The sequence below is a fragment of the Gymnoscopelus microlampas genome, assembly GCF_963454915.1.
Source record: "Gymnoscopelus microlampas genome assembly, chromosome: 3".
Lineage (NCBI taxonomy): Eukaryota > Metazoa > Chordata > Actinopteri > Myctophiformes > Myctophidae > Gymnoscopelus > Gymnoscopelus microlampas.
The window spans coordinates 49,699,591-49,720,502 of NC_139940.1; the positions used below are offsets into that span (position 1 = coordinate 49,699,591).

The window sequence follows — 20,912 nt, forward strand, 5'->3', positions numbered from 1 at the left end:
CTCTCTAGAGGCCAAGGAAAAGCCTTTGCCCTGCATTTTTCACATCTGCCTTTTATAGCGCCACCAGGAGGCCGACTTATGTTAAACACATTTTTTGATTGTAAGCCTTCAGATTTTATCCAAATTTCACGCAAATCGGTACACATGATCTCTATAGTCTTGTGATCAAGAAGGATGTGTTAGATGTTTCATAGTCCATCCTGATTGACTAAAATTTACATCTAAAGTTTGCAGGAGTGGCCCGTTTTGAACAAAATGCCGCAAATCATGAACGCAGCGTCCGATTGCAGTGAAACTTTGCTCCCACATTCGCACTACGTTGAGGAACAAATGCCACCATTTTAACATTGCCCTATTATAGCGCCACCTTGTGGACAATTTTTGCAACAGTTTTCTTTTTTATATTACTCCTACAAATTGTGTCCAAACATCATGCAAATCGGTACCCATTATCTCTATAGTCAAGTGGTCAAGATGGTTCCGTCCAATTTTTCATATTACATCCTGATTGCCGAATTCCGAACATTGCTGCCCCACAATATCCTACCTGACCTGGCGGAGACCTGTGCTCCGAGGAGCACTTTTTCTAGTTTAAGTTTGTGAATGTCTTTGTGAAGGGCCAACATCACAACTCATCCTCAAAAACATTATCATCAGTAGAAATTATGTGAACAGACACCCTTAATATCTATCATTTCCCTGTGCTAATTATCTTCACAGTTTTTAATTGCTTTGATTGATGCATCCAAAGAAGCTCTTGAAAGGTTAGGGATTCAGATGGCTACTTTGAAGGCATCAGCATGGGCATCTGCTAATCGTGCACGCACGCACACACACACACACACACACACACACACACACACACACACACACACACACACACACACACACACACACACACACACACACACACACACACACACACACACACACACACACACACACACACCTTGCGTGTTGCCGTTTCTGTTTCACAGAGTTGCCAAGGAAGTCTCTCCAGTGGGGGCAGCACAAAGCTGCTGTATGTGATGTCTGCTTTGATCATTTCAAAGTTGCCACAGGCCTATTTCCCCCTAGATAATAACCATTGTATATTACTGTTATACATCCTGATGCTTTTCCTTCCAAAACTGCATACAGTATGTAAGTGTTAAAAGCTGTATTTATGTTGACACATTCAGCAGCTCATTAAAAATACTGGCTTTGACTTTGTCACCACCCACTTGCATTCCCCACCCTGGTTCCTTTGACAGTCTCATCAAAGCACTTTTCTCCCGGTCCGTCTGTCTCCTTTGCCAAATGGAAAATAACAATGTTTTTTAACAAAACCTTTTGGTAAAAGCTGCTTCACAACAACAATGCTGGGGTAAGGTTAGACAATGTATTATCATTAGGTTAGGTATGAGGTTCAATATTGTTGAACGTTGTACATAGGTTGTCTTAGGTTAGACAATAAGCTGCAAAAATAGCTTCATAGATGAATGGAGTTCCACATCATATTGACTATACGTTTCCTGGTTGTTGAGGTGCATTCACATCAGACGTGACAAGATAATCTTTTTGAGCGATGTGATTAAATATGAAGTCAATGTTGTGGGAGGTACATGGTCCTGATACATCAGGAGTCCAGTCTGCTCCTATTCATCCTTTAACCAGAGACGCTTGCAGCTTATAATGAGAAAACAAAATATACAGATAAGACATCCTCGTACATTTTAATGTGGTGGTCTACAGAATTATTGACGAGTCCTTAGACAAATTAAAAACTTAAAGAGTTGTCCTGTCTTTGCTCCACACAGCGAGTGGGAGAGGCCTGTTCTGTACTGCCACCTATCCATCTGTCTCTGTCACCTGGCTGATCCTTCCTTTATCATCTGCAGGAAATACGTATGTGCTCCGTCTCTCTCCTTGACCACTTCTAATTGTTATAAATAGCGTTGATAATTCATTGACGTAGTTTTAGGCATGTAACGATTCACTCAACTCACAATACGATTCGAATCACGATACTAGGTTCACAATACGATTTTTCACTATTTTTTAAACAAAATTATTGTCCGGACAACCTACTGAAAAACCTTGATTATTTCTCTCACAAAAATCATGTATTTGTTTTTAACAACTGTATTTTCTCTTATCCTCTTTTCAATACTACGTTATAGGAAATTAAATAATGCCTTTTTATTCATGAGGTACATACATTAACTGAGGTACACATTAAGGCATATACTTTTTCCTTTGTAAAATAATAACTTTAAATATATTTTCTTAAAATGAAATAAAATAATTTTAAATATATCACAGATGAAATACATACATTATAAAGAAAACCTCTTCAAATAAACAAATTAAGGCTTTTAGCCTTTGTTCCAAGCTTGGGATTTACATGTTGTTGTTTTTGTTTTTTTTAATCTATACATTCTCAGCCTACAGGAACACACACAAAACAACACATTTATGTATTAAGGGAAACTTACAACTGATAGGCTTCTAATAAAAACTTCTTATCTGGAGCGCCTCAGTGCGGCTGAAGAGTTCGATGAATAATACATCTAATTTAATAATTTAACAATTGTATCAGACCGCTGACAACGTCAAACTCCTTTCAACACAGTTTTTCAGATATATAGCAAATTGATTCAATTCTTATCTAATCTCTCAATTGGAGCACCTCAGTGCCCTGCAGAGTTTAAATCAGACAGTTGACAACGTCGTCAGACTGGGGAGGGGGTCCTCTCAGTAAATCTCACTCTGAGATTCTTTGTGAATGAAAAGTGCATTACAAATAAAATGTATTATTATTATTTATTATTATAGTTTGGGCCTTCATCAATCAAATACACATGTATAAGCCTACAGTACATGCGATGCACATTTCCTTCTTTATGCAGCGATTGCGCCTAGTTGTTTAGATTTCATAGTCTGAGAGGATGTTCGGCCGGGTGAACGTAGCCTATTGCACAACTACCAGTTCAGTGAGTGACGACGGAACGCAGGCACTCCAGGCAGAAATAGTAGGTGGTGAACAAGGAATTGAGTCTTAACTAGATTGCGCCCTCTACTAATTGCATAGCAATACTTTTTTTTTCTCAGATTTAAATCGTCACCATGCGATTTTAATCGTCTCACGATAAATAGTTACATGCCTTTTTTTTTTAATATAATTTCGTCATTTCCGTCCGTGGCCATGATAGCCATAGTAGCATCGGACGGGAATTCCCGTTTTTGGCAATAAAAGAGTTAAAAAAGCCAGGGCTGTGTTGAGCGCTTTGATGAAGTGGAGGATGTCAGCTCTGAGTCGCTGCAGTGGAAGCTCCATGTCACCACTTTGCTTCCATCACACCAGCACTTTTATAGACGCCCACACATTGACATAGTATATGGTCACGCTATAAATCATTTGGTTTTCATGGTTTTCATCTCTCTTTTTATTTGTATTACTATTTCTGCAGGATGTTGGGCCTGTTCATCTGGGAATGCAGAGGAGTAAAAGTGTGTGAATGTTTTACTCATTTACATCATTTTATTCTTTGCGGTATGCAAGTGTGCATGTATTGTAGGCCTACGTCTGGGGTTGGTAGGAACAGCCAAACTGACAGACAGACAGTCTGTCAGTTTCAGAGATATTGTCGTTTTCTATAAAAATCCTTCCTCTGTTCCTGCATCATCACTGGATTAAGACGTTGTTTAAGAGGACGTGGGCCCAAAATGGATTTTCAATTAAAAAAGACAATTTAGCGACAGTTTGAGGAAAGTGCTTTTGCTCGTTTCTGGGTGTGCGGATTTGCATAATTGTCCCATAATGCCTGAATTAGCATCTGTAAATCTTAATTTGATAATGCATCTCCTCCTAGAGGTGGCGGTGATGGAATTGGATTATGGTCTCGTATCCCATCAGTGTTGTTTGACACTACGGTCCTTTTGATAACAGAGAGAAGTCATCAGTCCAAATACAGCAGACCAAATGAATTCCCTTTTGTAGTGGCATTTCATTGTTCTCTCATTATTTATTTGAGTCTCTCTCTTTTCTCTCAGTCAAATACTTCACAGCAGCTTCTGTGGTTTGTATTTTCACTCATTTAAAGTAGATTTATTGGTTTCTGTTTTCAGTCCTTAGACCATCAGGACAAACATTTTCAACATAATTTATTCCACATCTAGGCTCAGTATTCTGTGTGTCTCCTATGCAGAATGCAAAGTGTCACCAAGCCCTCTGATCACCATGCTCTCCCTTCTTTCAGGAAACCAGAATAAACTGCATCCGCATCGCTCGCAAAGGTAATTCAACTCATTTATTGTTTCGTTTTTTAAACAAAAATGTGACCTTGAATGGAATGTCTCTTCGTAGAATAAAGTTTCAGAGAGCTTGAAGCTTAATTCATATTCCGTAGTAGTGCCACAGTGTCAGTTGCCAGCATGAACTGATCTACAAGTTAACAACACATGACATGGCGATGCGTTTTGAGTTGGAAAATCTGTTCTTATCGGCAAGTAGAAACTAAACAGGGAGGGGGAATGTTTTTGATGTTATTTGTTTATTGTTTTATTTTTTACACTTTATTGAGTCAAAACATGTTAAGACAATACCTCATTAAGTACATTTTTGCACATTTTATGTTCCTGTTGTTAACAGACATTTCGACCCAAAAGTGTTTATTTTTTGTGTGGATACATAAGTAAAAACCCTGCACCTATACAAAAAAGGAACAAATAATTTCATTCATTTATCCGTATACATATCCTTTATGAGGGAACATAAACAAATGATATATAATAAATAAGGGGGGGGGGGGTAGGCTTTGTTGTGTCATTTTGGTAATAGGTCTTCCGTTTTCTTTTTCTTTTGTTTCTGAATACTTGGGGGTTTGATGTTATAAATCTCATTCCATTCAATGAAATTTTGAGAAAAAGGGCATGACGCAGGGAAGGATTAAGGGTCAGTCTTTCATCCCGCTGGTTTGGAGTCAGATGCTAAGACACACAATATCAAAGACAGTTCCAGCAGCACGTTAGACAGCTACGTCTGAGAACTGTGACCTTTGCTTGGTCCAGTAGGGTTCTCATGATCAAAACACATCCAGCTATGCCCCCCCCCTCCTTCTGTAGGACTCAGAGAGACAGGAAAAGGGCAGGGAAATTGACTATGACTTCTGATGACAGGACTCAAAGCTCTGTAGTTGCAGATCAGTGTGAATAACAGTCATGTATTCATACAGTAGTTCTCACAGCAGTGCTACAGTAAGCAGAGTCTTGTCAGTAAATGGACTCAGCTTTTACTCTTTTTCTGGCTGAAAAACAGAAGAGACAAAGCTCCACTCGAGCGTGAAGCAGAGAGACAAGACTAACCTCCTCAACCCCACACTTCACTTTCATCTCACACTCACTCACGCACGCACGCACGCACGCACGCACGCACGCACGCACGCACGCACGCACACACATGTTCATGTGCGTTCTTCGCGTGTGAAGATGACCAATGACTTCACGATGTCTGTAGCAGAGATAGCACAATACTTTGCCAGCCTTTTTGCCTCCTTCTTGGGCATCCTAAGTTGTTGAATCCCTCTAACAACTAGTCTGCACCTATAACCCAGCTCTGAGATGGTATAGGAGTGGTTGATATTTAATGACCGTGGTCATAAAGGCCTCCTCTAGGCTAAGGTCAAAGGTGCATGCTATCTCTAACACAGACACTTCACTGGACTCTTCGTTAACCACAACAACATCTGGTGTATTAGCTGTCAAAGAAGTAAATATGTCTGGGTTATCACAGAGATGGAACATGGATGAAATGACACGGGAATTTGATCCCACGGGAAAATGTACATCTCACTGTAGATGCATGATATTTTGATATGTCCTTCGCTATGAGTTCCACTATTCTATCGTGACATGCTATGTACATCTTTGTATGCATAGCAGCCATTCAAGATGTGCGACAGTGTTTCAGTGATCTGTTCTGTGGTGTGGTGCAAGCAATGAGGAACCTGAGTGCTGGGGAACCAGGTGGAGAGATTGAGTCTGGTGGGAAGGACTTGTAGTCTGGCTTTAACTGTGAATGTCGTGATGTCCTCATTGAGTGCAGTGTTCTTAAGAAATTAGTGTGAGACAGAGTGATCAACATAGGGAAGACATGCAAGTTTCCCTTGGAGTTTTAGTCCAGTCCAGTGTTGTTGTTGGTGTAGATCCATGAGGACTCGTCTGGCACCTGCAGCTGTTAGCAGGTGACTGTGACCACCAGCATAGCTGACTGTTGCCCTGACCTGGATAAGGGGGTCAGTTATAATGTCCTCTGAGACCCTCACAGTCCCAAAGTCAGACCGCACCCACTCCAAGGACACTCCAGTGTGGGTACAGAGGTTGTTCAGATCTGGCCAATCTGACCAGACCCCAAAACCAGCAGAACGGGTGTCAAGTTTCCCACTGGGTTTCCTCCTGAATCCAAGAAAGTTGGGCTCTGACTCCCTGGCCAGTGGGACCTTACGCCTCCTTAGGTCCAGAAACAGGGAGGATCGAGCCAGCTCCCTAACATCCTTGTCATCGTTGTTGAGCATTTTGAGGAGGTGGGAAATCCCCATGCTGGTGTGAATCCATTCCACGTTTGGCACCCCTAGCCCTCCCTCCCACTGTGGATGATAGATGATGTTACAGGTGCTGTGTGAGTTGAGTCTGTTTTGTTATTCATCTCACACAGTACTTTCTGTTGGATGTGGACATTGGAGAACAGGTGTTGAATTTTAGAGAGCGCCACCTGTCTGACCGCATCCAACTTCATAGTCAGAGGAAGTGGGCATCTGTCAATCAGGTCCAGTCGAGATGTAAAATCAGACAGGATGTTGTTGACCTGCTCCTTCCATTCTCCTGCGATGTTATTTTATGTCCAAGGTAGTTGTATTTCTCATGGAGAGCGTACACACTTTTACTGTTTTTGTGGCTGAGAAACATAAAAGACAAAGCTCCACTCGAGCGTGAAGCTGAGAGACAAGACTAACCTCCTCAACCCCACGCTTCACCTCCATCTCTCGCACGCACGCACGCACGCACGCACGCACGAACGAACGCACGTACACAGAGTCTATTAATGAATAAAGAGCTCACTCAGAGTGATTTTCAATTAGAAGCTATGACAGGTCAGAGTGTATTTTGTTTCTTTGGATCAGGTGGTCTCGGTACCATTAACATGCCCCCTGCATGACGGGGGTCCTGAGACGTTACTATCAGGGCAGCCCATCACAGGCAAAGTGGAGGCAAATGATTTTGGCTTGGATAACAAAGCTGAAGATTACATTTCAACTTCCAGGTGACAGTTTAATTAAGGATCCTCTGGCAGGCCCAACATTACAATAGACCTTCTACTTCTACTCTAAGTGCCAATTTCCACCGGTCGGTAGCTGGCAGGTGCATGGATTCATGTGAAAATCTATTTCATGCTCGTGTTTGGTTTAATAGAAATTTTGTGGCTAAATGCGGCGCAGCCCATCTTATCTGTCTAAAATGTCAGAGAACTTAAATTGATTTCAAGCTCTTCTACGTTTATAGCATCTGCAATGTACTCCTGTATCACTCAAGAGGTTTCATTTGAAATGAAGTTACAGTAATCAGTTGCACAGCAGGCTGTGAGCTCGCTCCTCTACCTCTGTCTGGATGAAGAAGCTCGCGATCGCACCGAAGCCTTTTGTTGTTCTCAGTCACCCAGCAGTTTGTCACAGACACCAGGACACCTTGAGATGCTCAATGTAACTCTGTGCAAAGAGGAACCATCAGGGGAAAACAACAAAACAACCTTCATGTTTGATCTACAGTGGGATTGTCAAGATCTTCACCAGTAGAGCCACTGTGCCAGATTTACAATTTACAGTTTAGGCATTTAGTAGACACTCTTATCCAGAGCAACTTACAAGTGCAAAATTGGAATATACATGAACTCTGGTCAATAAACAGCAAGGTAAATACAAATAGTCACATAAGTATAGTGCAGAGAGAACAGTGTAGTGTTCGAAGAAACTGGGATACCAGGTAAACAATGAACCTAGCATTTGTCTAAACAACATGCTACTGTATCTAAATCACATTCTTAACATTTGTAGTCGATAAAAAAAAGATCTAGGAAATAAAACATGAGAACAAGTAAGGAATTTGTATCTGCACAGTAAACTAGCATCAAGAAGGGATACAAGGAGAGTGGAGTGCTAGGGGGTGAGGTGGAGTCTGAAAAGTTCAGTGTTCAGATGTGACATGGTCCATGAACTGTACCGTACATAATATCACATCCTATCACAGAGCATTGTCTAGCAACAGCCAGCACTCTCAAACTAAAGTATTAAAGAGGAGGCATTTTGTTGTCCCCACGAAAACATCTTAAAACATACATATAAGAGTTTCATATCGTCCCATTTTCAGTGTTATTTGGGCTGAGGCCGATCTAATGCCCCAGGCTGCCGATAGAGAATGCTAAAACATGGCTCTGTTTCCCCCTTCTTCTGCCCCAGATCTGCTTCAGCCCCAACAGGCTGTTAGCTAGCTAGCGCTCTCCATCACTGCCCCCAGGCCTGCTGTGACTTTGTGCTGCTCTGGAGATTGTTTGGGCTGTTCCAACAGGCTCAGGAGGGGCTCGTTGCAGGCCTGTCAGGGACTAAAGGACAAACTGACACCACTCGGGACAAACTAGAGTGGCTTACTGTAGCCAGACACAGAAAAGAGCATTTACATAAGTATGGAGCTTTATGCCAGCGGAATGAAGAACCCACCATTACTATAATGACCTTTTACAGTATCGCACAGACAGCAGGGCACCTTGACATGATGACTGTAGCGCTGTGTGGGAGTGTGAGTAAAGATTACAACCTACTGTCATCGTTTCAATCCAAAGTAAAAGATAAATTGTTTGAAGTAATTTCAAACCCCTTTTTAAATCAGAATCATCTCCCCACCTTTTGATAATCACAAACAATCCCAAAACAATTATTGTTTGTTGTGGATAGTAATTGCATTTTTGCCTCTGGAGAGCACACGCCAGAGAGAAGGAAAGGAAGGGGTGTGTGTGTGTGTGTGTGTGTGTGTGTGTGTGTGTGTGTGTGTGTGTGTGTGTGTGTGTGTGTGTGTGTGTGTGTGTGTGTGTGTGTGTGTGTGTGTGTGTGTGTGTGTGTGTGTGTGTGTGTGTGTGTGTTCTCAGACAAATAAGTTGCACAGTAAATTGTTGTTTTTCTCCCTCTCCTTTTTTCACAGACATTGTGTGTGTTCATCTCTCTCTCTCTCTCTCTCTCTCTCTCTCTCTCTCTCTGCTAGCGGCCTGTAAGGACCACCGCAGGGCCCTGGAGGTGTCCCAGCACTCTGAGGAGATGGGACTGATCCTTGGGGTGTGTGCCGGGGGGCTGGTGGTCCTCATTCTTCTGCTGGGAGCCGTCATCATCATCATCAAGAAAAGGTGAGTGCTGCTCAGTTAGCCCATATGCTAACTGTTTGCTATATTGTTGCTGAATGTTGGAATAGGCTCTTCCAGGGACTACAAAGTACATTTTACCTCCTCTGCAAGTCACCTGAATGGCGTCCACATGCAGTATGTTTGCACAGTGCACCATCTCATCTTGCTCTCTTTTATTTGTATTATTGTCTCCGCCAGGCCGAAAGGCATGGCGAGAGAGTATGTTTTACCCTCCGTCCGTGTGTCCGTGTGTCCGTGTGTCCGTGTGTCTGTGTGTCCGTGTGTCCGTGTGTCCGTGTGTTACCAGCTAATCTCTGGCACCGTTGGCCCGGTCGCTGCGAAACTGTGCACACACACTCCCTGAATGCCAATTCAGAACCTCTGCCTCAAAATGTTCACATGGGCCTGTTATAGCGCCACCTGGAGGCCGATTTGTGCAAAACCCATTTTTTTTTACATTACTCCTACAGATTTTATCCAAACGTCATGCAAATCGGTACACAGTATCTCTATAGTCATGTGATCAACACTGATCTGTCCGATTTCCCATATTCCATCCTCATTGGCTAAGGTTTGCTTCCAAAGTTTCCAGGATTGGTCCGTTTTGAACAAAATGCCTCAAATCATGAACGCAGCTTGCGATTTCCGTGAAATTTCACACGCACATTCCCACTAGGCCAAGGAAGAATTGCCACCCTTTTTCACATTGGCCTGTTAGCGCCACCAGCAGGTCTAATTTAGCAAAACACATTTTTGTAACAAAATGCCTCAAATCATGAATGCAGTGTCCGATTGAAGAATAAATGGCACCCTTTTCACATTGGCCTATTATAGCGCCACCAGGAGGCCACAATATCGTACCTGACCTGGCGGAGACCTGTGCTCCGAGGAGCACTTTTTCTAGTTGTGAAATGCTTTCTCTCTGAACAGTCCCCTAATCATTGTGTTCTATTAGCTGAACTCTGTGAAAGGACAGCATTGTTTAGGAGGGATACTGGAACCACAGCTAGCCTGTATTGTTTCCAATCCCTTATGCTGCACTAGAGACACCAAGCAACTCAGCACAGTTTATCTTAAGTATTTAAGGCTGATTCAATTCAATTAGCCACTTAATTACTCCCACCAAGCAGTGGCCTGACCCTTAAATGAGACGGTAATTGGCAGGAAAAGGTGTGCTTTTAGAGATTATTAGCCAGTGATCCCAAAGCTCTAGCTATCTAACTATTAGTCAAACAGAGCTACGGGTAAGAGGAGACTTTTTTTGTTGTTGTTTTATTTTTTTTTCTGCCTTTAACGATAGGATAATGGGCTGACAGGAAATGGGGAGACACACAGCAAATGTTGTCAGGATCGGGAGTCGAACCCCCAACACACTGTCAAACTGGATTACTAGCATATGTAGTCTGGGAGTCTGGGCGTCGGAGCTTGGACAGCAGGGGCGCGGCCACTGCGTTGTGATTCAAATCAACAGCCAATGAAGAAAAGGGGGCGGGATCCACATGCAGTGGGTGTTGCATCTAAATAGAATCGACGGGAAGCAATTTCCCATTGAGAAATTGCGCCCGCCATTGTTGTGTAATGCTGTTTGCCTCTCGTCGGCCTTTTTAGACGAGTTGCACAGCCTCAGACCGGTAAGAGGCGTGTCCGCTCAGATTCTGAGCGTAAATTACATCCCGCCCACAAATACCAGGGCTCTGGCCCAGAAGTTCCTCGCCAGAGCTGGCGAAAACTTCTGGGAACTCAGATTACTAACATATGTGGTATGCGCCTGGACCGCTAGGCCAGCAAGCACCCCAAAAGGAGACTTATTTTTCCTAAATTTTTTATCCCACGATTTTTGTAACCCATTTTCTTCACCCGGTGCCAATTTCCTAAGTGATCCTGGGCACTACACCAGCGTTACACCAGTCCCCCACAGCCTGGGGAGGCCAGGGCCGAGCTCATGCTTCCTTCAGTGCATGAGAGCCAACTGACCTTCTTGTCACCTGACAGGGGGGAGTTTCCCTGGTAGGACGTAGCGTGTGGAAGGAACACGTTATTCCAACCAGTTCCCTTCCCCTCCATCAGGCGCCCCGGCTGACCAGGGGGAGGCAGTATAGTGACCAGGATTACTCCATGTTTTTGTGAGGGTATTAACTACCCTGGTAGACACAGGGAGAACATGCAAACTCCACACAGAGTAGGCCCTTTCGCCAACCCCACCTAGGGTATGGGCGCTGATGACGCGGAGGAGGAGACACGCCCCCAGCGCCCACAGCGTCCCCGGAGGGAATCGAACCCAGGACCTTCTTGCTGGACTTCTAATGTGAAGTCCTTGTTTTGCATCAGACAGAGGCTTACCGTCTGATGATGCATTAAAACATAACGTCTATTCTAAAAACATCACAGAAAAATACTGTATTTCTGGCCATTTTGGAAAGTTACAAAATCATTTACAGAGACTTGCTTTGCTCTGCATCTTAGTCAGCTGTAACTGTGTGCCAGCCCGAGGGGGAAAGTCTAGAATAAGATGTTCTACCACAAATGAAATACTGTATGTGAAATTCCAACTGACACGGACATACATGCCAAGTGAGAGGTGGCTGAGGTAATCATTATCAAACATGCTGACAACGCCACATGGCACACTGTTGACGTTAGCGTTGATACGATAGTCCCCACATTAGTCCAGGCCGCTGTCCTATAAGCTGCCAGTTAGTTCTCAGACAATTGATTACCAAATGTGCTTCTGGAAGCCACGTATGTTCATTACAGTTGAGAGTTGAGACGCCGGTGAGTTAAACAAGAGCCCTGTTTCTCTGCTTTGGCTGTGATTGGGACTGTCAGCACCTTGCTTGCTATAATGCTGTATGTATGCATGTGTCACATGCATCCAAACGGTTCCCATCTCCACTGAAATCAATGCATCCCTCAGCCCACAGCTGGCATTGCTTGCAGCTTACATTCTCTTCTTTCTCTTGATTTTCTTTTCTCTCCTACTCTTCCTCCTCTTCCTCCTCTTCCTCCTCCACCCACACATTCTCCAGAAGGGACATCTACTCTTACTCTTACTATCCGTAAGTGACTCCACCCCTTTTTTTCTTTTCTTTTTTTTAAACTTTTGCCATTGTTTATTTTGTGTTCCATCATATACATGCTTGAGCACATGGCTGTCATCCACTAAAGTTGCAGCCAGGGTGGGGAGGTGTGAAATATAATGAAATGCATCCTTCATCGTCTCCTTTCCTCCCCTCTTTTTGTACTCTCTCCCTCCCTGACATCCATTTTCATCTCCTTCTCTCCTTTCCTTTATGTCATGCTGTCTCTCACGGCTCCGTTCCTACTCTCTGAAACTCTGTATCAGTGTCTCTCTCTCCTTCTCTTTATCCTTCTGATCCATCCATCCCTCCTCCTTCTCTCTCCATCTTTATTTAATAGGAAACCAGTGAACATGAATAAAACACCTATTAGCTACCGCCAGGAGAAGAGCCATATGGGCTCTATGGAGCGCAGTTTCACAGACCAGAGCACCTTGCAGGAGGATGAGAGGATGGCGCTGTCTTTCGTGGACGCACACACCTGCTCAGCACGCAGTAAGGCACACACAATGACACACACACACACACACACACACACACACACACACACACACACACACACACACACACACACACACACACACACACACACACACACACACACACACACACACACACACACAAACACATATTCACAAGGTGTACCATTCTTTTTTTTTTAAGTGCAGCACCTCCATACAGTGTCAGATGCTGACATGGTTATGGTGTTGATAGTGAGGTGTCTATCAGAGAACCATTCACATCTGAATCTGATAGGAAACAACCGCATGACAAAGTAGCCTACCTTCAGCCACACTTCCCCTTCATGCTTTTTTTCCCAAAAATAGTGAAAATACATGATCTCCAATCTCCAACACGCTTCTAGATTGACTATTTTAGCGACAATCTAGTACAATGAAGTATGCCATTAATAGACGAAAAACTAACAAAGAAAAGTAAAAGGTTACAATATGCAAGACATTTACCGTACTCAAGTTCTGTCTGTCGCTGTTCAAGAAGCCTGGTGAACCAGAGGACTGGCACAATACCCAGCCGGAGATTGAACAAACAATGAATCTCAAGGACGACAACAAGAGTGGGAGGGGGGAGGAATTACACACAGAAATTGAGAGAAACAGCTCTCAGCGTTATGAGTAGTGATTTGAGATTGTAGTCGGGCTCCGGCTCATTTTGATTTCCTCAAATACCCTTGGTCTGCTGCAGTATGAAAGGGACGTTTATGTTCAATACACTGTCACTTTCCAATAATATCTATTTTAGGACATACTTTCTTAAACCCCATCAAGCATGTGAATGGAGAAAAATGTATTAAGTGCATGTTTTCAGTCCAATATGATATACCTGACGAATACTGCAGTGGTCGAAACGTTGTATTTTCCGCTCTAAAAAGTTGTTTGGGAGCATCAAAGACGGTGTGGGGATCTTTTCTTTTCTTCAGTCCAATATGGCACACCAATTATATTTTGTGTATCATAAACATAATGTAAATTATCTTTGTGTACATGTTTTTACAATAATTTGATGTTCTATACATGTAAGCTGGATTCAGTTAAATGGGTTTTCCTGTGTACTAGCTTGGCACGGTATCCTTTTTCTGCTTGCACACTGTGATTTAGTTCAGGTGTGCTACAGAAGAAACAAGCAATTCACGGAAAGTATATTTGTTGATGGACAGTTTTTCATAAGTGTGTTGGCAGGGGTGTCACACACACGCCTGCTATTACATCGGCAAAGCAAAGGATATCGTACCGTCCAAAGTAGTAGGCCCCCTATAGCAGTACTTGTTCAACAGAAAATCTCCTGTTAAGTCTGCCTCGTTTTTATTAGCTGTCACTCTGTACCCAGAGTGACTTAAAATAAGTGAGCGAGACACCTCGACAGAAGCCGTGGAGATTGAAACAGGGATTTAGTGTGCGAGCCGCTACGTCGTAGACACACAGAGGGAAAAGCAAATACAGTATTGTATGAATTTCCTAACCACCCTAACCTTGCGTCACCAGGCTTTCCACATGGCGGAAAGCCTGTTTTTTGTTCTGAATTGTGTGATCCAGTCTAAGCCACAAATTTCCCAACTAATATACGTATCCATTTGGGCACCACAGTGTTATTTCTATCCCAAATGAATGCCGCATCAAGAAACCTAAGTTGCCAGTCACTACGAGTTAGAATAAAACATGGATATACTGTTTCCAAACAAAATACCAAGCAGTATTTCAAAGTTGTATAGGTAGGCCCTACCACTGTGTGATGGTGGTTTGTGCGGGAATTATTTTTGGGAGCACGTACAGTCTACATCTGTATCCACTGATTCTCACTAGACAAAACGAGTTGATCTCATTCTAAAAAGCACCGTGTCCCTCCTCTTGGTCCCATGCAGGCGAGGCTTGCAGTTCAGTCAACGAGTCCAGCAGTCTGCTGGGAGGCTCCCCGAGGCGTCAGTGTGGACGTAAAGGCTCTCCCTACCACACGGGACAGCTCCATCCTGCCGTCCGCGTAGCTGACCTCCTCCAGCACATTAACCAGATGAAGACCGCTGAGGGCTACGGCTTCAAACAGGAGTATGAGGTGAGATTCTGAAGTATTCACTGACACTGTACAGTATGAGGTGAGATTCTGAAGTATTCGCTGACACTATACAGTATGAGGTGAGATTCTGAAGTATTCGCTGACACTATACAGTATGAGGTGAGATTCTGAAGTATTCGCTGACACTATACAGTATGAGGTGAGATTCTGAAGTATTCACTGACACTATACAGTATGAGGTGAGATTCTGAAGCATTCACTGACACACTATACAGTATGAGGTGAGATTCTGAAGTATTCACTGACACTATACAGTATGAGGTGAGATTCTTTTTTGGGGCGATTTTGAATTTCTCCTACACACTGTTCATGTGAAAGTGCACCAGAGTCATTTTATTAATCCCAGAGAACACAAACAGACAGTTAAAGTCTCTTCATAGAGAGAAAATCTCATGTTCATATATTGGTATGATAAAATATTATCAATATATATCTGCATATTGTTTATTTTTGTTAATACATTTTTTTTTAATATAACATTTTTCACAAAGGTACAAATACAACCCACCCACATCCCTCCCCACATACAAACCGACATACATAAAGGAGAGCACAGACAGCACAGATAAACCATAATTTAAAAAAAAGGTAAAGAAAAGGAACAACAAGAAGAGACAAATCTACTGTATAGACATGAAGTAGCTTCAAGCAACAATAGATTTATACCAAGATAGCTGAATAACAACCTATAACTCTATCAATCTCTGATACATGTAGATAAGTAATATAGTTGCATATTGAAGTAGTAAGAGTTCAGATATTGAAATCACCTATAGCATAAAGTGAAGCATATGGTACAAAATGTGTTTTATTTAGGTGTGGACAGTGCAGGGTGACATCCATCCTGTTCTGACATCTTCCACATAGACTCTCCTTATTGCCTCTGAAATTAATTAGCAAGAGTTTAGAGACATCAGAACACCATGCTGACACTAGACTATGAATAAATCATCTTCATCTGGCCTTATGGAGGACCTCTGTCACCATGGCAGTTCACACACGCACGCACGCACGCACGCACGCACACACGCACACAATGCATTTGTGATGCAATCTCAATGCATCACAAAGTCAGAACGCGTTGCTTCTTGGTAGCAGTGGGTATTTGTCCTGCTCTCCTGCACAAAGCTTGGTGGAGAGAAGAACGCTCCTTGCGTGAGGAATGCTTTATTTCAGATACAGGAAGGTCTGTAGAGAGACAGGACACCAAGGGCACAGAGAGAGGAGACAAAGGCGAGACATCACACAGGGGTTGGAACGACTGTCCTCGTGCTCACAAGGAGCATATCGTTGCTGTTGGGTAGAAACCTCATAGCTTCATTGTTCAACTGTTTTTTTTTGGTAAATTAATACCTTACTTACGTTGTACAAGAGTGTAGCGGAAATGGCCGACCTTCAAACTGTACGATCTGCTATTTTAGAACGTTTTTGAAGTGTCTGTGGGTTTTTGTAAATATTGAACCAATAAACAGTTTTAACAAGAGCTTGTGACTAAATAATCACTAAGTTTGATCCATCAGAAAACAGGTTCTTTTTTTCCGTTTCTAGAAAAGTATCCGTTTTGGACATACAAGGTTTCCACAGCGGTGATATGGTCTGGCTGGCTGACTTCATTTATAATAGAAAGAATTATTCTGAATCAAAATGCATTGTTCCTAACCTGCTCTCAGCTCTGGCACATCATGTAAATGGCTTTGCTTCACGTGGCAGATTGTCACTTGGCCGGTTACGCTCTCTTGCACTTTAAACAGCGGCCGATTTAGCTGATTTAACTGAACTATAAAATAGAGAGAAGTGTAGAGATAGATAGAACATCGGTTCTGCTGTTGCTGTAATAACCTCCATCCATAGTTGTGTGAGTACAGGGGACATTGTGGTGTCCCTGAATACGTCGTCCTTCCGCTGGGATGATGCTGTATGTGAGAGCAGGCTCCATGGAGAGCTGCTGCTCTGTTAGCGATGCTCCTCTGACTCTTATGAAGAAGAGAAAACATCTTGCAGTTCTTCTCTGGGCTGCACTGGTCCCCCTGTGGAACCACCAGTGTACATCCATTAAACTGTCCCTCACAGACAAAACACAGCCCACTCCCCAAATCCATACATGCAGACCCTAGTGTTTGTCTTGTCTCTCTGTCTCTCCATGTTGTGTCTGGCTCCATTACAAAGGAAAATGATGTGCAGTCTCACATGGTGCTCTCCTGCCAGGTACATCTATTTGTTTCCCTGCAGAACGCAGACGTGCTGTTAAGACATTGATCAAACCTCCGTGGCCAGTCCTAAAGAGACTGTGTGTGTGTGCGTGCGTGCGTGCGTGTGGACACTAGAGATGAACGGATCGCGGTTTTAGCCGCGGTTGCCGCAGTTAACCGCGGTTTGGGTGGATTCGGGTCAATCAAATATAATTATTAATTGATATCGGATAAACCGCGGGTGAAATATTACGGTAAATAAATTAATGACATCTAATATATCTATCCATAAAATAGCTAAATCTCTGCGTGCTTGTGTCTGTGTGAGTGTGTAGAGCAGCCTCTGTGCGATGCGATCACAAAATGCATTGATTTAGCCTATGGAATGTCGGTGCGTCTTTTTTCTTTTTTTTAAACCGGTGCTGCTCTGCTGCGCTGGCAGCAGAGCAGTGCGCTCTGTATGTTGGATGCCGCATGTATGTTGGATGCCTGTATGTTGGATGCCGCACAGAGTCTGTATGTTCAGCGCAGCAGAACAGTGCGCTCTGTATGTTCAGCGCAGCACCGGTTTAAAAAAAAGAAAAATGACGCACCGACAGGGGCGTAGCACCAAATTCTGGGCCCTGGGGAAAAAGATTCACTGTGGGCCCCCTAAGATTTTTTTTCTTTAAAAAAGACCAAAAAAATAAAAAAAACGTTTTCTTTTTTTTGGGGGGGGGAGGGGTCCTAGTAACTCAGTCCCACTTACACCCCCCCTGTGACGCCCCTGCGCACCGACATTCCATAGACTAAATCAATGCATTTTGCGATCGCATCGCACAACTAATACTAAAACTAACGGGGAATACCAGAAAATAATAATATTTTGACATACGGGAAAAGCGGTTGGTGCGGATATTTAAATTGGAGAATATAATTACTGCGGTTGGATAACGGGCGGATAATTAATGTGTACATGCGGATTCGGGTGACGTGAGAGGCTAGTGGACACTCACACAGGTAAACACCAGACTACAGGAGGTCTTGGTTTGTCATTATTATCATGATGCAACCTGGAGACAGAGATGATGAACGAGCAAGAGTATGTTTCACCCCTCAAGGCTAGTGATCCCCTGGATGTAAATAATTACAGGCCAATCTCTAATCTCTCCGCTTTAGCAAAGATACTGGAAGCCCAGGTATCGGCGCAAGTAAAACAAAAAAGTGGTTATGTCTAAAGTATATCCCAGCCTCTCTTACTGTTGACTGAAGCCAACTCCTGACACTTCTTATAGGAGCAACCTATTAGCCTATTAACCTATTAACCTATAATACAGTCAAATGGGGAGTTGGAGTGGGGGGGTCTACTGTAACAGACTCTGTGTGACACTTGTGTCCTTGTTTGAATACTTAACATGCATAAAGCACATAATCGTTCCTTATCTCAAAACGTTCTCACAACACTACTGCCCTGTTGATGTAAACCCCGGCTCTGCTTGAGAGATGACATGCTGATAGGATTTCAGTGTGATAACCGTGAAAAAACAATATTCCTTATTGCTCTTAAACAAAAGAAACCAAAATTGAAAAGCCACAAGGCACCTGAGGCCTATCTATGGTGTCTAAATGGTTAATAGGGGAGGTTCACAAGAGCTGTTATCTCCATCATAAGAGTGTCTTGTCTTCCACAGAGCTTTTTTGACGGCTGGGACTGCACAAAGAAGAAAGACAAAACCAAAGGGAGACATGATACCTTGACAGGATGTAAGTTACCAGGAGACGTTCTGCCTTTTATGAAGTAAAACGTCATGTCACAGATAAAAGACTGGAAAGACTAAGGTTCCGTGTCCAAAGAAAGCATTTGCTGAGCTGCCAGCTCCATTCTACAGGCATTTCTATGGTAAAAATGTGGCAGAGCGCCCTGGGCGATTCAAGTAGAAAATAGTTAAACTTTTGGAGAGGAACACCGCTCATCAATGTCACATTTGATCATCCTGGCTGTGTCTGACAACCAGGTTATTTATGACCTGACTTTGAAACATTACCACGACCATGAGAAGTCCATGTTTACTGTTATTTCAGCTAGGCTGTTTGTGCTAATAATGCAGATGACACGACATTCGAGAACAGCAACGGTTGATAGTTTTGAACGTCGCAGGCAGCGAAAAACGCTCCTTAGAATCATTCTATCCAAATCGCTCGAAATCACTTTCTGTTTCTGCAGACAAGGCCCCTTATACTACAGTAACACTAAATCGTTTAGTCTATATTTTGTTATTGTAATAATCCTATGCTGTTTGATTTGATTCCTCTTTAATTTTTCTACCATCTCAGATGACCGCCACAGAGTCAAGCTCCACCCACTCCTGGGTGACCCCAACTCTGACTACATCAACGCCAACTACATCGATGTAAGTCTCACCAACCAACCAATTAGAGTTGTATCTTCACAGTCCACGGAGCTGCTTATCAGTCTCTTTATCTGTTATGTTGCTACAAAGCTTTGAAGGAACAATCCACACTCACAGAATAAGGTTCAGAGTATTTTAATGTAATGTGTGAAACACTAATGAAGGCCTGAGGGGCCGAAACAACGTCCGTTTCATGACTACTGCTGCTGTGGCACATTAAAATGCTTTAACACTTTATTCTGAATGTAGATTGTTCCTTTGATAAGAATGTTTCTTTAGAGTCTGCACCCATCATCAGTTTGAGCACACCACGCTTTGGTCTATGTGCTACAAAGACACAATCCCAGCTCCAGGTGTTTTTGTTGCAAGCCTGCCGGTCCCACTGGCGCACATTTTGATCTGAGATTTGCTCCTGGAAGGCTCCGTCCAATCAAAAGCATCTTCCTGTTAAGCCCAGTCCACACCAGTGCAACTAGTAGCAACTTGCAACCAGTTGCAAGAAATTGCAGCGGGCTGGACTGACCAGTTGCAGACCGGTACCATTTGGGGATAATGGTTGCAAGTAGTTTGCAAGGAGTTGCATTGGTGTGGACTGGCCTTTATAATCCCCATCTTCCTAAGGGCTCTATTTTTGCCAAGGCTATTCCCGCACCCGCTGCCCACTACCCGTGATTTACTGCCCACTACCCGTGAATTAGGGATAAGGGAGCTGGCACTGTCCCTAAACGCTATTTTGCGGACACTATACCCGCTTATTCATTATGCCGACTCCACTATTTGCGCCTGAAGGTGTGGCAGTGAGAGTGTTGTTGCATTATCCCCAAAACTGCTATTTTGAGTTTTGACCACACACGTTTGGGACAGCGCATAGTGAAATCGAAAACAACCCGCTGTGCCACCCACTATCGTTTGGAAGAGCGCGCCTGCAACTCCCGCCAGGGCGCACACAACGGCGCAACATAAGAGGTCTCTCTCTCTCCTAATACTCAACAAATTGTCTGTGATTCAAAATTTCCTATAATCAGCAGAAGGGAGAGTGTCCGATTCCTTGTGTTAATTGTGTTTATATAAGATGATAGTCTATTCAAAGAAGACAATTTGTGCGTTGCACAATGCAATGCTCTCCAAATTACACACTATATACAGTATGCATCGCATATAACGCAGGAAATAATGAACTGATTACAAAAATATAAATATAGCTGCAAGCAGCGATAATACGGGGCCAGTGAGAGAGAGACAGACAGAC

The 20,912-nt window shown here is 43.2% G+C and overlaps 1 protein-coding gene across 3 annotated transcripts in view; it reads left to right on the plus strand.

Annotated features, from left to right (window-relative positions):
• LOC311042419 (receptor-type tyrosine-protein phosphatase U-like) overlaps positions 1–20,912 on the plus strand; it is a 191,648-nt gene that overhangs the window by 132,006 nt on the left and 38,730 nt on the right. For 2 of the 3 annotated variants that reach the window (XM_084053138.1, XM_084053139.1), the window contains exons 13-18: positions 4,242–4,278; positions 9,286–9,424; positions 12,839–12,993; positions 14,876–15,063; positions 18,944–19,016; positions 19,587–19,663. In XM_084053138.1, the coding sequence (XP_083909264.1) occupies positions 4,242–4,278; positions 9,286–9,424; positions 12,839–12,993; positions 14,876–15,063; positions 18,944–19,016; positions 19,587–19,663 (669 nt within the window). Of the gene's footprint in view, positions 1–4,241; positions 4,279–9,285; positions 9,425–12,447; positions 12,478–12,838; positions 12,994–14,875; positions 15,064–18,943; positions 19,017–19,586; positions 19,664–20,912 lie in introns of all 3 variants that reach the window. The other variant, XM_084053137.1, reaches the window with a different exon arrangement.